The sequence below is a fragment of the Passer montanus genome, unplaced genomic scaffold (genome assembly GCF_014805655.1).
Source record: "Passer montanus isolate IOZ18808 unplaced genomic scaffold, ASM1480565v1 scaffold66, whole genome shotgun sequence".
Lineage (NCBI taxonomy): Eukaryota > Metazoa > Chordata > Aves > Passeriformes > Passeridae > Passer > Passer montanus.
In genome coordinates, this window is record NW_024371704.1 from 215,144 (window position 1) to 233,277 (window position 18,134).

General features: G+C 44.3%; 1 protein-coding gene and 1 long non-coding RNA gene across 17 annotated transcripts in view; both read left to right on the top strand.

Annotated features, from left to right (window-relative positions):
• The window catches only part of LRRFIP1 (LRR binding FLII interacting protein 1), a 103,356-nt gene that overhangs the window by 22,247 nt on the left and 62,975 nt on the right, over positions 1 to 18,134 (top strand). For 6 of the 16 annotated variants that reach the window (XM_039728720.1, XM_039728719.1, XM_039728703.1 and 3 more), the window contains exon 1: positions 15,298 to 15,424. The exons of the other annotated variants lie outside the window; for them this stretch is intronic. In XM_039728720.1, the coding sequence (XP_039584654.1) occupies positions 15,380 to 15,424 (45 nt within the window). In that variant the 5' untranslated portion in view covers positions 15,298 to 15,379. Of the gene's footprint in view, positions 1 to 15,297; positions 15,425 to 18,134 lie in introns of those variants that run through there. 16 annotated transcript variants of the gene reach the window in all.
• On the top strand, positions 3,884 to 6,526 carry LOC120511520. Its single transcript, XR_005629744.1, has 3 exons — positions 3,884 to 3,922; positions 4,452 to 4,683; positions 6,182 to 6,526. It is a non-coding gene; the product is annotated as an uncharacterized LOC120511520 (long non-coding RNA).

An 18,134-nucleotide genomic window follows, 5' to 3' on the forward strand; every position in this document is an offset into this window, starting at 1 on the left:
GTGGCTGAGGCCGGAGCTGTCGCTGCTGCGGGGGACACACGGGCTGGGTGGCAGCTGCCGTGCCTGCTCCGGGCATTAATTCCCTAAGGAGATCGGATCAAGCCATGCCTGCAGAATGGGAGTAGAGCAGGAGCTGCGGGTTCAGTGCTGGAGAAATGTGTGAATTCCATCTGTAAACGCCAAAGTGAATATTCAGGGCACCCTCTGCACAGAGGTTTTTGAGGGGTTGGTGATAATCTGCCTGTTTAGGGTTCTTCCTGCTGCCAGGGGAGTTGGTGGAAGGACATGACAAAAGCTCAATCCTGGATATCATCAGGGAAAACAAACCCTTCATCTTGTCTTGGTGGTGGTGAGGATTGGTTGTTATTGCAAGTGGTGCAATGTCACAGCAAGATTTAAAAGCTCAAAGAGATCTAGGGAGAATGATCAATACTCCCAGCAGTGCAGTCCTGTGCAATTTACGGGACTAATAAAAAACACAATGCACAAAGAGGGAAATGGGATAAACACTTAAATTTCCTCATAAAAGAGATGGCTGGAATGAAAGCTGAACAATGTTGTGCTGTAAGGAGGTGGGAGTGTATGACTTTACTGTGACTGTGACAAAGCTTTCCTTTTCCAGAGCATATTTAAGCCACGGGAATCTGCATGAAAGTCAGGAATGTATTCTAGGAGTAGCACACTAAACCTGTCACCTGCTTTGCTAACCATGTGCCATTTTGAGAACAAAAGATAAACCATGTGAAGCATCTAATATAGAGCAAACTCCATGTTTAACCCTGATCAACTAATTGGTTTATTTTATGTGGGTGATGGTATTGGCCAGATAAATCAGATATTGCTGACCCTGGTGTCACTGTTGTATTTGCACTGTCCATCGTAGCTAGAATCCTTATATAGTCAAATATTTAGACAGGCAAGCTGTGGTCTCAGCTGAATGTCGCCAGAACATCAACATGTAAAAGGATATTTTGTAAATAAGAGATGAAAAATCCTTACTTGTGAAGAGTAAATGTTGCAACCCAGCTGCAACGATGTTCTGTTACCTTTAAGTGGATAATTTATCTCCGAAGGTGATACCTGGTGGAAACAAATTAAGGGCAATTTTGTATCAATCTCTGAAAATGAATCATCCTGGTTGTGCTTTTAGTGGGAGAATCAGTCAGAGGAGCTCAGATCATCGAAAGTGGCTCAGCAGAGGCCCCCAGAGAGGCGGACTTAAAGCATCAGTGTGTGTGCATGCTGTGTCCTTTGCAGTGAGGCAGCTGGGCTCTCCTTTTGGCACGTCCCAAGCCAGCCTCGGGCCGGGCTCTGCAGAGCCCGTGTTTGTTTTGCTGCCTGAGATAATAAGCTCAGCAGGGTCCTGTGTCTGAGATCCCGTCAGTCAGCGCTCACCGGGAGCCGCCGGGCTGGGATATTCGGTGCCTGCTGTTGGGAAGTGGGACAGGGCTGAGCGAGCTGCTGGGCTGGCTGCCAGGGCGCTGCAGAGGAGCTGCATGGCCAGCAGGAGGGCTTGCACCCATCCCCAAGGCGTTCCTTAGTGATGGAGCTTCCTGAGTGTACCCCTGCACAGCTCTGCTCCTGCTGGAAATGTCAGAGAGCTGGAGCATCCTTCCCTGCCGCCCCTCAAGGCAGTGTTTGGAGGAGAATTATTCCGACATTGGGGTGGCAGAACTGGCCAGTGTATGCAATAAATGGGCAGGAGATCTTTCTCCTTTTTGATGCCTTTATTAAGAGGAATAGCTCAGGTGGGGAGAAATTGACGGTCACGCCCACGCCGCCGCTGCTCCCAGGGGTGGCTGGAGTGGAGGCTGGGATGGGACTCTGTCCTGGCTGCTGCTTACCCAGTTTTCAATATGATGCTCAGCTTTCACTCTGCCATAAAGCAAATGCTGATATGTGCCTAATGTGAAGTGACTTGTTCCTCCTGAATTGTACATTGCCTAAATTCTTCAAAAAGAAGACAATTAAATTTTTCTTGCATAGCTGAAGAGCTGTTTCAGGTGTATCTCTGTATGTAAAGTTTCCTTGGGATGATACTCTACATTTGCTTGTCTCTTAAATATTCTGTGGATCATTTTTTGTGCTGCTGTTCAGCTGAAAAATAACATAGTGGAAATTTTTAACAAATAATAACACTTAGCAATATTCTCACACATCGCAGTTTCTAAATGCTAAGCGAGACCTTTGATATGGATTGCAGTGTGACCTGTTCTTGTGTATAACTTTTCCCTGTGCTGGGATATGAGCTGTAGCTTCTTGGCAGGTGTAGTGTGACGTGACAAGGTACTCTTTTAAGCATGTGAGCATTTCCAAGCAGTTTTTGCAGCAGAACAGTTACAAAGGCACTTCTATAAAAGCCTGGTCTGTTTATCATGCTTATTCCCACTATACAGCTGGATTTGTGGCAGAGCTGCTCCCGTTTGAAGGGATTTAGCCTTGCTTTTCCCAGGCCTGCCCCATGGATTTGCATAAGCTGCAGTTACACACTGCAGTGGCTTTTCCAGGCTCTGTACTAGAGGCTTTCAGTGAAGCAGACTGTGCTGACTGCAGCTCTTGTCGAGCCATTCACTTAGCTGGGGAGTCTCCTCTGAATCCTCAAGGTGGTTTCCAGATAACCTCGGCATTGCCAGGATTTCAGAAGCCCTGTCACGTTAACAACATAGAACTCCACAGCTTTTCCCCTGCTGTATGAATGGAGCAGTGACTGGTTTTGTGACATTGCTGCCCACTGAAGTGACAGTTCCATTAATTGAGTAGTGGTGTGAAATCTGCAGCTCCACATGTTTTATTCAGAGGAAACCTTAAACCTGCTGGTAGCTAACGCAGGGTTTAAGCTGGGTGTATTCATCTGCTGGCCCAGTCCTCAGCACTTCGAGCTTCTATCTTCACTTCAATGTCTTTTTCAGAGAAAGAGTTCCCTTTTTTACTTCATTCTCTGCCAGAAACTGTATGAAGGAGTGGCTGGATAGCAGAAAATTGCATCTCCTGGATAGAGTGAGGCTTGATGACCTCAAGGGATTTTTTAAAAACTTTTTTTGGCACCTTTATCTCCGTGTATAAATAGCTCACGAGTCTCTTCCTCGGCATTGGCTAGATGTAGTGTTAAATGCTTTTGGGAGGTGAAATTAGGCTTTCTCAGCTCCTTGTGGATGCAGCAAATCCAAGCTGCACGCTATATTTACACACTTAGGTTCCCCAGCAGCTTTTACTCCCTAAGTAATGTGTGCTGATTTGGCATAGTGTATTTAAAATGCACTCCTAACAAAAGATTTATGCTGGACTTAAAAGACAGAGAAGTGTTTCTTTAACATCAGTTTGCAGCTGCATGCTGTCAGCAGCTCCATCTTAATTTATTCATGCAATTTTTAGGTAATATTTTGATCAGCAGCAATTCTTACATCTCTTGAAGAGTCATTTGAGGTGGCCAGGTAGTGCTGCTTCCCTCCCTGGTGTTTGCTGAGAGCAGCTGAATAAGCTTGTCACTCACGCCCTTGAGCCTGCACTGATTGATTTTTTTTGGAATTGGCTTGGCAAGGGTACATTTTTCTCAGCTCACTGCTCGTACCACAGGAGGATTTCTCAACTGTATGAAGTGCCCTGGCACCGGCTCCTCCTGGAGTTCACTGAGGACAAACCCACAGGTTTATCTGCGTTTGCAAAATGCCATCAGCAATTCTCAGTGACCTCAAGGAGACTTTTCTTTTCCTTTCAGGCAGCATCTCAGGTTTCAAGGAGCTCTGTTGCTTCCCTGCTTAATTGGTGCTGTTGAGCAATAGAGATTTGGAGATTTTGAAATTTTTTCCACTGACATGGAAGGTTTTGAGGTCTTCTCCCCAAATTTTAGTTGGTTTAAACTCTTGTGCTTCTGGCTGGCAGGTGACATGGTTGTGAGCATCACTACAGCTTGGGAGAGGTTGTTGTGAGTCTTTTCAGAAATGCTACTCTGCATGAAATTGTTTTCAGGGCTGAGATGATAATGGAATATATTCTTTGTATAACTTCCATATGTATGGTGGTTTGGTTTTTTTAATATAACTTAAAACCCTGCTTTAGCTTTAGTAATAAACTGTGTTGTTATGATTAATGTTTGACATTAATATTCTGGAATAATTTACAATAAATCTTCTGTTCTCTGGCAGACATGCCTCTGAAACCTGTTGTTTTGTATGTCTGTAGCTCCAAGTATTTCTCCATCCATAACAGACAGCTTAAAAAAATAGGGGAGCAGTCAGAGCTTTTATTAAAGTCTGTATTGGAATGATTGATGTGTGCAAAGCCTATTGCCAAAGGAACCCAGAACATGTAAAAATGCCTCGTGTGGTTTGGGGGTTTTTTTGTGTCTGGTATTGGCACTGTGTTGGATTTTACAGATGAATGTAAAATCCTCATATTTTTGATGATCAAAGGCATGGCTCCAATTCAGATTCCTTCTTTCCTCCCTTTGTCAGTCAGTAGGATGTGCATATAATGAAATACCTGTTGAGGTCACTGCGGGTAATCCTAGAGGGAGAAACCTGGGAAAGGAGAGCAGCAGCAAAAAAAATACCAGAGGGATGAGAAGAGGACCAAACACACCCTCCAGGAGCAGCCAGAAGAACTAATGATGGGTTTCAGCTGTGGTTCCTGTGTCAGTGACCAAGCTCAGCTGTGCTCTGCTGGCCCTCCTGATATTGCCCTGAGGTACAAAAAGAAGAAATTCAATCTATTCCTCTTCTACAAGTCTCCCCTCTCTATTATAATTTATAGTTAAATGGTCTCTCCTTACAATTCCCACTCTTAACTAAGAAAAGGCAATAAATGATTAATGAGTCCCAAAATACTGAGCCTGGGAGGTAGGAGACAAAACAAGGCAGGAGGTTCTGCCCCTAAAAACAGCATTTAGTTGAATCCTCAGCTTCTGCTTTGGGCTCTGAGGTGCTCCTACTTAAAAACCATCTGTCAGCACAGCACATTGCTGCCTGTTCTTCCACTTAGCCACCAGGTTGTGGGAGCCTGCAGGAACAATACTGAACCTTTTCAAACCTCTTCACGTTTGTCTTTTTCCTGCTGTTGACGTGATGCTGAATGTGGAAGCTGTTACTTTTGGACAGGATGGTTGGTATTTAAATAAAAACCCTGGAGGTTTTGTTTGAGTACTTCAAAAGTATTGGAGATGGAGCAGAGAGTGAGGATGCAGAATAGGAATTACTTACAAAATAAAGCTAGCTAGGATTTGTGGGTTATTTTGAGAATCTGGAGGGTCTGGACTTAACACAAATCCAAAACATCCCCACTCCTCTGCCAGCTTTGTTGGTTTGCTTCTTCACATAAGTGGTTGGAATGTATCTGGTAATGGTAATAATTTAAGGCTGAATTACCAGGTCCTCAGTAGGAATACAGAGTGTCCCTTATTCTCTAATAGTAATGTTCATCCACATCCTCAATGGCTGAATAACCATGTCATTAAACATTTGTATTGAAAATCCAGGGGTCCAGCTTTGTGTGGTGGAAGTAGTGTGTCCTCAGGGACACAAAAAAGTGTGCTTTGCTTGATTTGCTTGATTGCTGCTCCCTCTTGTGGGGTTCAGGCCAGTTCAAGCGAGCTTGGAGTTCATTCTTGGTCTGTTTACATGCAGTAATTAATCAGTGGTTCTCTCTGATACACTGGGTGGGGTAATGACCTTAAGACTTGCTGCTCTGTGTACCTCTACAAATCAGAACATTCTTTTATGTCAAGGGGACTAAAAATCTGTAAAAAAAATAAATTCACTTCTTAAATGTAATTAATTTTTTTTTCAAGAACTCGCCCAGTTGTGCTGTTAACCCGTGGCAGGGTTTACGTTTCTGTCAGAGCAGAGATGAGGCAGTGGCACAGCTGCAGCAGCCTTGGCAGGTCCTGCTGTGCTGGCAGCACTGAAACCTCTGACACCTCCTGTGCCACAGTCAGCGCTTCTGACTCGCACTCCTCGGGCTGCTGCCCTTCTGAAGTGAGCTGCTCCTGAAAATTAAACCCCCAAAAATAGCCCTACCTCCCATGTGCTCTCCTGTATCCCAGATAAATGCAAATGCTGTAGCTGGGGGAAAGATTTTTTTTTTCCCCTTGTAATTTCTCAATTGTTTTGCTGGCCTAAAATCTCTACATCTACTGTGATAAGTGCCTAAAGATGTACAAATACTGCTTATATTTGTTTTCCTCCAGAGAGGCAGATGAGCTCTGGACATATAATCTCTGTTCTCTAGACAAGAAACTGAAGTGCTGTGGATTTCTTCATTGCTTCTAATTGATGGCAAAGACCTGTGCAACTTCGCTGATGAGTTTTTGGCGTGAAACCCTTCCAGGAATTTCCCTCTGAAGCTTAAAAGACACATTGTCCTGACCTCTTGCAAAATGGGAAGGGGCCACATGAGTGTGACACTGAAACAAGAGCAGTTCACATGATGTAATTTCTAATATTACACCATTTCACAATAATGATAGGATTTGTCTCAGCACTGCAGTTTCCATCACTTCACTCATGTTGAACTGTTTCTGTCCAGGAACTGCAATATGGGTATTAAATCTCAGCTTTGGAGAGTATTCAGTGGATTACCTGAAACTTTTGATCTTCATTTTACTTGGCTTTAAAAGAATAAATCAGTCTTAAATGTGCCTGCATGCAAAGTCCCTGCTTCTGTGGAGACCCAGTGCTGTTGTTGAACACATAATGAATTCCCTGTAAATGTATTTATTCTTTCTGTGATGCAGGCAAAGGTGGGATTTTGGCTGAGATTAAACCAGGAAGCAGGTGTACTTGATTTGAGGAAAGGGAAAAAAAAAAAGCAGAACTTAGTGTTCTATTTATGCCTTTTCTTAAAGCTTTATATCATTTTGTGTCACAGACTGGGTAATCCCTAGAACAGCGTCAGTAGCCTTTACTTCAAAACCTGTGATTTTCTTTTCTTTGGCTGGTAGTGTGAACATTATTTTAAGCAGTTGCTGGGGTTTGTATCTACATTTTAATGTGCTCTAAGTGCAGAGCTGTGTTCAGGATTTGCCACCTTTTATTCAGATGAAATTTGCAGTTCAGTGGGGACCAGAGGGGGATCCCCACAGATTACATTGCTTGTAGCAGTCCCTCAATTTCACTTCTTATTTATACTTCAAATACTTTCGCCAGTCAGCAACAAAACCTCTGTTTATGTCCATGCATCAAAAAGATGTTGGCACCCACTCAGCCCCTGAGCCCTCCCCAGCCCGTGTTTATGCTGTAAAGCAACCAGATGAGGAATTGCAGGTTCCAAATGGGGTTACTGTGCTTTATTTTATGGTCAAGACAAATGTGTTTGCTCTTCAGTAATGCGTGCCAGTGGCTGAATTAATTTTGCACGTGTGCTCCCTTGTTGAGAGCCTTTCTGCTGTGTGCTGCTGCCTGAGGACGAGTCCCCAGTGGGAAACACTGGTTGGAGCTTTGCTTCCAAAGAGAAGTCAAACACCAGAGGTCTGAAATACAGCTCAGCTCTTGTATATGTGAGCTGTGAGTGACTTTAATTACAGAGGCAGTTCTGCAGTCAAACAGAAATATGGTGCTCAAGTGGCACTCTGCAATGCAACCATTCTACTTGGGTGTTCTGAGGTTCAGTTTTATTTACATTTTAAATGAGGACAACAGTTGCTGCAGAACACTGCTGGTGCCATAGGGAGAACTACAAGTGGTCACTGCAGAAGAAAAACTTCTCTCTTTTTATAAAGAAGTTGGGTAAAACAAGTAGAAGAAGCCACTGGCTGCAGCTTCATGCAAATAACTGTTCCAGGAGACAACACTGGGAAGATTTTTATGCTTTCCTTGTGAAATTCCAGCCCATATTTATTAATGCTGACAGTGGGTTTTGGGTTTTTTTCTCCTTCTAGGTATCATTTCTGATTGATTAATTTATTTGTGTGAGTGATCCAGCTGTTTCCAAAGTCAACTGGACTCCCCAAAACTGTTTTCATGAGTTAACAGTCTTGATGCAAATCCATGGCTGCAGTATTACCCAGGGTGTAGAAAACACATGGATTTGCTCTCAGAGGTAACAGCTGTAGAGGAGGATCCAAATTCCTCCCTGGTGGGACCAACCACTTACTGACCAGAGAGCTATTTAGGGAGAAAATGCCAATTGAAGAAGTGACGTAAATGTGGTCAGTTGATACTAACCGAGGAGCTGCCAGCCAACATCCTATCCTGGAGTTGCTCTTTCATCCCTGTTTTGCTTTTTTGGAGTGGAAACAGCACGAGTGATTGATTGCTAAATAGCAGTGGAAGTGGTGCACTCTATATATAGAGTGGTGCTGGAGAAGGGAGCTACAATGCTTGTGAAAAAAAACCAAACCCAAAACAAAACCCCACCAACAAAAACATTTATTGAGATAATAAATGCCTCTAAACCACTGCCAAGATGGAAATGATAACAAGATACCTCGGTTTTAAGAGGTGTTTTAAGATCAGTTCCTTGTGGCAGGATTTGCTTTGGTAATCCTGGTGGAGCTCAGTTATTGTTTAGACTAAATATTGTTTATTTTTATATTTTTAGCAGCAGCTCCTTGGGACTCCAGGGCAATATAATTTACGAGGTAGGATGCAAGTCCCTGATTGTGTCTTGCATTGTAGAGCTGCACAGGCTGTTCAGTGCAGAATAAACATTCTCCTCCTTTGTGGGGGGAAAAAGGTCTGTGTCAACAAGACTTTGCAGCCTCTGCTCGCATGCCTAAGTTCTATCTCCAAGATGGGTTTCCTGGCAAACACATCAGCAAATGTTTCTCCAAAGTGCACAGTGCTCATGTACAAATTCCTTCATTAGTCGTGGTTCTCGTTCCCTCCTCCCATTCCCAGTCTTTGGCTCAAAATATTAAGCAAGAGGAGCAGGAATGCCGAGCCCTTAAACACAGATAACTCACAGCAGCACCCTCGGCATGTCAGAGCAGAGTGTCCGCCTGCTCCTGCTGCTTGGGAAGGAAGGCAAGCAGAAAACCAGAGCTCTGGCGTTCAGAGAAACCCTAAAAACAAAATTGGAAATCACTCTTGGAATGCCCTTGCAAGAAAAACTTTCCATGAAAAAAATCCATCATTCAATCTGCCACCAACCTTCAGTCTTGTGGGATTGTGGGGTGTGGATGAGCCTGACCCAGGGAAATAGGTTCAGGCTGCAGTCAGGGTGGTCGTGGGAACACCACAACAGTTCTTCTGGCCAGGTTCCCACTGGAGGTGTCCTTTATCATCCTCCTTCTATGGGAAAACTGGACATTCCTCAGGGAGAACTGTCAATTTTTTGCTAAGGAGATTATTTGGTGTTTGCAGAGGATGTGACCCCTGTTCATTTAAGGTGCCATCCGAGTTCATTCTCTCTAGTGAATACAGTCAAATGTTTGAGTTGAAGCCCTGATGAAGTTTAGCTGTAATCTGGCTTTTTGGACTTGATTTTTACTGTTAATTTTATTTGTCTTTTTGCATGCTGAGTGGGAGAGCTTGGTGACAAAACCACGGCACTCCCAGAGCTTACAAATGCTGGTGGTGCTTTCCCACCTAATATCTCTGATGGAGGCAGGATGCAGTGCAGAACCTCTGCCCTTTTAGGAATTACTGCTGGGTTTCCAATTCACAGCATTTACACTCATGGTGGGAATTCCAACTCTTTCATCTCATGAGGTTGGAAGTAGAGCCTGGGAGATGGCAAAGCCTCGTGCTATGGATGCACCAGCAGAGAAGCACTTTTCTAAGAGTTAAAGGCTCTTGCTGGATCATTTTTGTATTTTTCCACACAATTTTTTTACACTCAGGTTCTGTGAGATGATCTGAACCAGAACTCTATTTTTTCCCTTTGGTTTGATCTTTTTTTCCTTCATTATTAAACAGAGGAATGGAAAAGCTTAAGACTAGGCCAGGAATTTTTGTTATGGGAACCACTCTTGAATCTGTCACTTCTAAAACAGGAAGATCATGTAACTTTTCATCCACCCATATTTCCAATTTCTGAAGCTTTCATCCACCCATATTTCAAATTTCTGAAGCTGAAGTAGTCTAGCTTTAATAATGTAGGTTTTTGGATTTTTTAAACTAATTTTACTGCTACTACATTTTTACTACTATTTTTTACTACTTTTGTTAAAGTTGGGATTGAAGCTTTTGAGATGATATTCCGTGTTTAGGTTTAAATGTTTATTTTTTTCTTATGTTATAGTTTTATAGGTAGTGAGTTTTGTAGTATTTTACTAATGAGGTACAAAATGGTTAATTATCTTTTGTTACTAGTTTTTTTAAGGTTAAACTATCTAATTAAGAAATGAAACCTAAATTATTTTTACTTTTAATTTAATAACTAATTACTCGAAGTCTGCAATGCAGACTTTTTTGTCTAATTACGAAACACTACTTAAACTCATGAGGAAGAAGGTAAAGAAGAAGAATTAGTTTTTGTTTTAAAACTTGTTTTGTTTGATGTATTTTATTATAATCTAAAACTTTATATTATATTATACATATAGACATATGTGATATTATACATATAGACATATATGAAATACCTATAGACATATATGTCTATATAGACACTATATATATGTTGTACATACAGACATTTATATCTATTATACATATAGACATATATTATACATACACTGTAATTTATAGCTTTATTTAAACTATATACTTGTAATTTTAGTGTTATTAATTAATTTTGGAAGTTTTTTTTACGGTCTTAGGTTAAATATAGTATTTTTTTGTGTGTGTATTTGGGTTTTAAGTTTAAAATTCTCAGTGATACTATACATATTGGCATATGTGATATAACTATAGACATATGTCTATATAGACATTATATATATGTTGTACATACAGACATTTATATCTATTATACATATAGACATATGTAGACATACATTATACATACACTGTAATATATAGTTTTATTTAAACTATATACTTGTAATTTTAGTGTTATTAATTAATTTTGGAAGTTTTTTTTACGGTCTTAGGTTAAATATAGTATTTTTTTTGTGTGTGTGTATTTGGGTTTTAAGTTTAAAATTCTCAGCATCTGGGGTTCCAGCAATTCAATATCCAACTGTTGATGGCATCACTGTTTTGAAGCTGAGTGACAAATGTGCCATAGGCTCCCCACCTTCCCTGCTGGAGCATGACTCAGTCTGACTTGTGCCTGATCCAGCAGTTTCCTTCCTCCTCCTCCTCCTCCTCCTTCCAGGCCGCCGTGCAGCCTGGCCAGAAGATAATCTGTTGATCCTGGCAGGGGATTTTGGTGCTGAAAACCGGACATTGTTTTGCTAAGGAGCACTTGGCTGCGTGTGCTGGAGTCCAGTGCCTTGGTGATGGCTACAAGGAGGTTTTGTTCCCGTGGCCAGCTGGGCTCCAGGCGTGCCAGCATGGCCCAGCAGGCAGGGATGATGAAGTGATGAGGCACAGATGTCACTTTTTCCTGTCTCTCTGACCTCGGGTGAGTGTCACTCCAGAGGTTTTTTTTCGGCATTCGAAGAACAGCACTGTGAACCTTATTTAAAAAACCCCAAAAAAATTGGAGTAATCAAATATTTCTTCTAATATAAAGTATTTTTTTTAGCTTTTTTTCCCACAAAACAAGGCTTTCTCTGTTCCCACTGTTTGGAAGGCCAGGACTGAATAAGACACTGACAGACATTACGGAAATTCCAAGAATCATAGAATCATTTAGGTTGGGAAAGATCAATTCCAACCAATAATCCAACACTGGCAAATCCACCAAAAGTGATGCCACTTGAAGAGAACGCAGGAAATGCACAACAGAATTTCATTTTTATAGCTATAAATGGTATCATCTGAGTTATATATGTTGGTGATGGATAATGTTGGGAAGTGGCTGAAGAATTATGTTGGCTGTATTGCTGAAGAGTTAATACTGAGGTGGGCTAAGCTGGAGCCAGAGTGCTCTAATGTGCAGGCTTTTTTCAGTTTTTAAACCTGTCTCTAAAGGGTTTGGCTATTTTATTACTACTTGCATACCTCTTAACCTGTCCATAACATGCCTTAAAGGTAAAATAAAAATCAATTGAGTATGAGCTGTGCTGGGGGCCAGGCTTCCTTGGAATTTGAGTTATCAGTGATAGGAACATGCCTGGAGGCTGACTGGGTGATCTTTCCCTCTTGCTCCTCGGTTGTTGGTTGTTATGGGTAAAGTGCAGTTCTGGATAGCTGATTTTTAGGATTTGGGCCAGCATTTGATGAGGATTGCCTTGTTCTGAGTGCAGGCATGCATTTTGTGCGTGTGTGTGTTTGCAAAGGAGAGGCGTGTTCCCCACGGGGAGATAAGGAGTCTGTGTCATTGGAATCAGAGCTGCTGTCCTAAGTGCAGTAAACTTCCTTTTTACTTCCTGCTCAGACTTACCCAACTCACAGTTATCCCACCAGGTTTCTGACTCTTTTTTCCCCTTTTTATATCTCCCATTACCTGTTTTTCTTAGGCTCAGTTTAGCATTGTAGTACGTGCAATGCATAAATGGGGACATCCTTCCGGCTTAGACATGTCCTGGAATTAATGTCACTCTTCCACAGCATCCTATTCCAGATGGGAAGTGCATGGACACAAGAACTGTGTGCTGAATAAATAAATAAATATCAATTTTAGAAGATGCTGCTGTTTTTCTGAATAGGAGAAAGCTGTGATGAAATAGGCACTGCAGTTTTGAGGGGATTTGTCAGGACCTGATTGGAATTCTGAGCCTGTTTTTACATAAAATCAATTATAAAATGCTGAAGTGTGTGTTCGGAGTGCTGTCAGCTCTGTCAGCTGAAAAAATGGAAGTTTGCTAGCATTAAAAAGACCTCTTGATCTTCAGTTCCTACCCAGCAGGTCTGTAGTACAGCTGTTTGTTTGAATTTATCCCAGGGTATGCATGAAGTGCTTCCTCAAGTAAACCAAGTAAAACCAAACATTTTGGCTTGGAAAGTAAATAGGAAAAGGTGGTGGTGGGGGGGGTAATTTATGTCTGGTGTAGGAAATACTTATATTTTCCAAGTGACAGTGCAAAACCTGTAGAGATTTGCCAGTGAACGTAAGGGGAGGTTAATTCTTGTTAACCAAGAACCAGAACAAATTGTCTGTCTCATGCTAAGATGAAGATGTTTGTCACACTGAGTTGTTCTGGTGCTTCAGATTTACACAGTTAACATCATTCGCTTTCTCTGTTAAAATGTCTAATTTAAGGCAATATGTCTTTTTCCTGAAGAGTTTGCTCCAGTGCCTGGTCCTGGCTGCCTTGGGGTGAACTGCCATAGTCCAGAAGTGCCTTCTTCACAGCTGAGCACCAGACATTGCTGGAAGCCCCAAATCATGCTGTTACTGCACCAAAACTGGATGCTGAGCACCCTCTGGGAATTAGGGCATGACTTCTCTGTCCACAAAAGACAGACTTGCTGGAGGATGAAGTGAGTGTCTGTCAAATGAAGATTTAAATTATAGATGCTTCACAAGAACATATAGTATTTATTAGTTTCTTTATGCACATACTGGAGTGGATTTGAGACAGTTTAGATTTATTTTGTTAAAGCAATGTTGGGTCGTTTACCTGGTGAGGAAGTTAAAAATAACTTGTAGGCTCAACTGGTGGCTTTGGAGTTTAATGAAAGATGTGACTTTGGAGATCTTATTGCAGCCTTTCAGTACTTAAAGAATTGTTATAGGAATGACAGAGACTTTTGACAAAGTGTATGGGAGTGACAGGACACAGGGGAATCTCTTCCCACTGCCAGAGGGCAGGGTTAGATGGGGTATTGGGAAGGAATTGTTCCCTGTGAGGGAGGTGAGGCCCCATGGAAGCTGTGGCTGCCCCTGGATCCATGGAATTTCCCAAGGCCAGGCTGGACATTGGGGCTTGGAGCAACCCGGAACAATGGAAGGTGTCCCTGCCATGGTAGGGAGTGGAGCTGGATGGGCTTGAAGGTCCCTTCCTTACCAAACCCAAACCATTCTGTAATTCTATGATTCACATAAAACCAGTCTGTTTTACAATTGTAAAGCTTCACCTGACCTAAGCAGGGTTTCTCCCAGGGGCAGGGTGCAAATTATACATCCCTAATCCCTCTTATTTAAAGGAAGCATGACTGGCCTTCCCAGGGACAGTGGGACATGGCTTGGGTCCAGGGACTGCCAAGTTATTGCCCCCAGATGTAAAACAGTGCCAGCTCTTCCAAATTAGCTAAAATACTGTCAGCAGCATGGCAGCATGTGCTCTGCCAGCCTGAGCAGCCAGATTCCTTGTCCTGGGCAGAGAGCTCATGGAAAAACTGAGCTCAGTCTCTGGGTGGAGGCTTCGCTGGGCTCCTGACCGGGAAGGAGGGCGCAGGCTGAGTTGCTAAGGAGCAACCTGTTTGGCTGGCCCTGGAAAATCCCGTGCCAGGAAGAGATGACTCCCCGAGTGCTCTGCTGAGGAATGGCAGTGGGTAAAATGAGCTCTTGAAGCTTCGCAGCTCTCCCGGCCCCGGGCGTTTCTCCCTGGCCTTTGTGAGGGGATGGGTGTGCGAGCTTCAGGTGAAGTCAGGGGGAATCGAGAGATGCTTTGGGTGAAATCCGCTGGAACCAACAGGTGGAGCCGGGATGTCTGCTCTGACCGGGTCTCCAATTGTTCTTGGGCTATCGTCCCGTTTAGTGCCACTTAAACCCACTTGTGCCCTCTAATCCTTCTGTGCTTTCGGCTCATCCACCTCATCACCTTTTGAAATGCAGGGTGTCCTTCTTTTTCGGCCAGCCACTATTCCCGATTCCTCTTCTGCAGTACTGTCAGACTTCGATTACAATTACTTCAATCACAACCCAAACTTCAAACGTTTTGGGTTTTGGTATTTTTTCCCATTATCCCATAGCATGTAACGGCATTTCTGAATGAATAAAACCAACACCAGCCCATCCAGCGTGGATGGCTCGTTTTAAGCTCGGCTCCACACAACGCAACGCGCAGCTCCGATATAATTGCAGCAATTAGCAGTGATGGGGCGGTTTATTTCTGCCGTGCAAAGGCCGCCTGGCGTGAATAGGAATATATATTTACAATTATCTGCCCCTGCGGATGCGCAGCCCGGAGGGAGGGCGGGCGCGCATCCTTGTTGGGATGTTGTGTTTATCTTCCTCGGGGACACAGAGGAGGCGAGGAGGATGCTGGATGCCGTGCGGGTTGCGGAGGTGTGTCTGTGTGTCCGTGTGTGTGTCTGTGTGTCCGTGTGTGTCTGTGTGTCCGTGTGTGCGCTGCCTCGGTGCTGCCCCGGCCGCCGAGCGCGGCGCCGCTCCCCGCCCGCTGCCGCTCCCCGCTCCGCCCCCGGGCCGTGCCGAGCCGTGCCGTGCCGAGCCGTGCCGGGCGCGTCCGGGCGGGCCCCGCCGGCGACAGACGGCGGCAGCGGGAGCCATGGACGCGGCTGCCGACTGCCTCAGCCCGGCTGCCCAACAGCAGGTAAGGCCGGGGGGCTGCGGGGGGCGGCCGGGGGCTTGTCCCGGGCTCGCTGTGCCGGGACAAGCTGAGCAGAACGTGAGCTGGGAGCCGCTCCGGGAGCCGCCGTGCCAGCGGGACCTGTGAAGTGGCGGCTGAGTGAAGTGTCGCAGCAGCCCCGTGGGACCATCAGGTCGGGCATCCCTCGTGTCACTCGGGCTCACCGCTGTCACTGCGAGGGGGACAGGAGCTGTCAGACCAGCCCAGGATGGGCTGTCGGGGCATTAGAAGGGAATCCCTATGTTTACGTGTAGGCTAAGGTTCATCAGCCTGCTGCCCCTGAACAGTAATTTGCATTTAAGAGAAAGGTGAGGAGTAAAGCAGGATGTGGGACTGACCGAGCCCTATGTGATTCACGGGTTCATTGCCGTATGAGTAAGTGGTGCAAAGTGTTGTATGTATTTATAACTCATATGCAAAAAAATGTCAGATAAATGTGCTGGTTTGACCTCTTAAACACAGAAGTCGTTATAGTCCCTCTTGTTTCGATGCTAAATAGTCACCACTCACCTGGTGAGCTCCTGGAACTCCTGGGCTGGGTCACATGTTGCTCAAATGGAGACGGGAAAAACATTGCCATGGGTTAGCACTGGTTCTACCCGGTAGCTATGTTGGTCAGCTGTGTTACAGGAATATTGCAAATCAGGTGTTGCATGTCCAAACAGACTTTAAATTATGTAGGAGTGAGAGAAACCTTATCAGATTTTTGACTGATGGAGTGTGACTTGGCTAAACAGAATGAACAGTCCTATAATATTTGAGGAAGTACAGAATACTTGAATGGGACAGCATCCATCATGAAAAATCATGTTGGCCCCAAAAATGACTGGCTGGCTGTGTCTTAAGCATGTTGGCAAGAGGTTTAAATCAGCCTGAGAATAGTTATTGCAGCAATGCACAGCAGTGGTTGCTTGCAGGGAGCAGGTGTAATTTAGTCAGGCAGACTTGTGTTTTAAGGTTTCTCTGGCAGTGGGATCAGAGAGCTTTTCCGGGTATGGTTTGGTGCTGGCAAGCTAACACTTCAATCCTCCACGACAAATATGACACTGCCTTTGATTGCTAGTCTTAGAAGCAGGTAATTTGGAGTGCACTGGAATTGAGGGGTGCTTTGTATAGCTGGAAAACTCTTGCACATGTAACTATGTGGCAAGTCAACACAGTCATTTTTCACCGCTCAGAAAAGCAGCACAACTTCCTGTCTTTGTTGGCCGTGTCTTGGGGCTGCCGGGCGAACAATGCAGCCCTGGCTGTTCCAGGAGGGAAAGGCTCTGAGAATGCACACCTTCAGGATGTGTGTGTGTGTGTGTCTCTGGCCTCTACCTTAGCAACTCACCTCCATAATTCTCTCATCGCCGCGATGATGACAGCGCGGCTTCCCCGGCGCGGCGCGCGGGGCCAGGAAGCCGCGGCTTCCGTCACCATTGTGCTCCATCCCCTGGCCACGGGCACAGCCAGGCCTGGTCCCCACCAGTGCTGTTTAAAAAGGGGCTGGGTACGGTAGGGGTTGCTCCACAGCAACTGCACATCCCGTGCTCCCACCTCTCCCCACTGCTGCGGGCGGCAGAAGATGCTTCTCAGCCTTTCCAGCTGACACCCAATACCCGCCTTGGGTTTTTTTTCAGATGTAGTTGTGCTCCTGTTACAACCTGCTTCGTTTTTCCCTCTTCAGATCTAAACATACTGAACTCCTTAAGCCAGGGTAAAGATTTGCTGCTGCACAGGGCTGGGTTTTTATTTTCAGGCTGAGTGACCCTAAGCTGGAGTGTCAAGTGCTGAGCAAGTAGCCCTGCAAAAGCAATGAGCATTTTGGAGTTCAGCAGTGCATTTTTTTCAGGGCTTGGTGACTGTAAATCATTCTGAGCAACTGCAATAAAAAACCAAGAATTCAGTGTGTGTATTTGTAGTATTTGAGCGAGTCCCATAAATTAAGGTGATGATTTTTCAGCTGGTGCCCAGTTCCCTGTTCATCTCAGCAGTCTGGTTGCCATCTCCTCTCGTTATGCCCATGGGGCCTTACAGAAGCTTCTGATGAGATTTGGGGTTTTTTGGTCTGACATGCTCAGTAGGGCTGAAGCTGCCAGTTCTTCATGTCAGATGAGCAATATTTCATAAAAGGGAAGTTGCAAAAGCTTTGTAATGAGTGCAATTAGGCTTCATATTTTTATTCTTCTGTTTTTGACAGTGATCTGTCACTTTTGATTGAGGTCTGTATTGCTTGCTGAGTCACTGGTGAATTTTAGATGATTTTAAGAAGTCAAGGGGACTTCTTCAGTCTTAGTGGTTTCTAATTTCTTTTTTTTAAATCTTTCATCCCTTGAATAGTTATTTATGACTTAGGCAGCCTAACGAGCAGCTTTTAATAAGCTGAATTTCAGAAGTATGTGAATTTCTGGGTGGTTTTCTCATGTTGAGCAGTGTCTCTTGCAGGCTGCAGTGTCTCTGCTACTGCCCTTAGAGGTGACTTGACTCTGTCAAGTGCTTGAGCTGGACAAAGACCAAAGTCAGCCAGGCAAAGCCTGTTTTGGTTTAGTCAGCACACACAGAGAGAAATGTAAAGTTAGCATTGCTGCTTGCAGGCTGTGCAAGAAATCAAGGTATTTATAGCACAGAGCATAGTCCAAGAGGCTCAGAGAGTGTGGTCTGACAAACCCCGATGCGTTCCGTCACGCCTGTG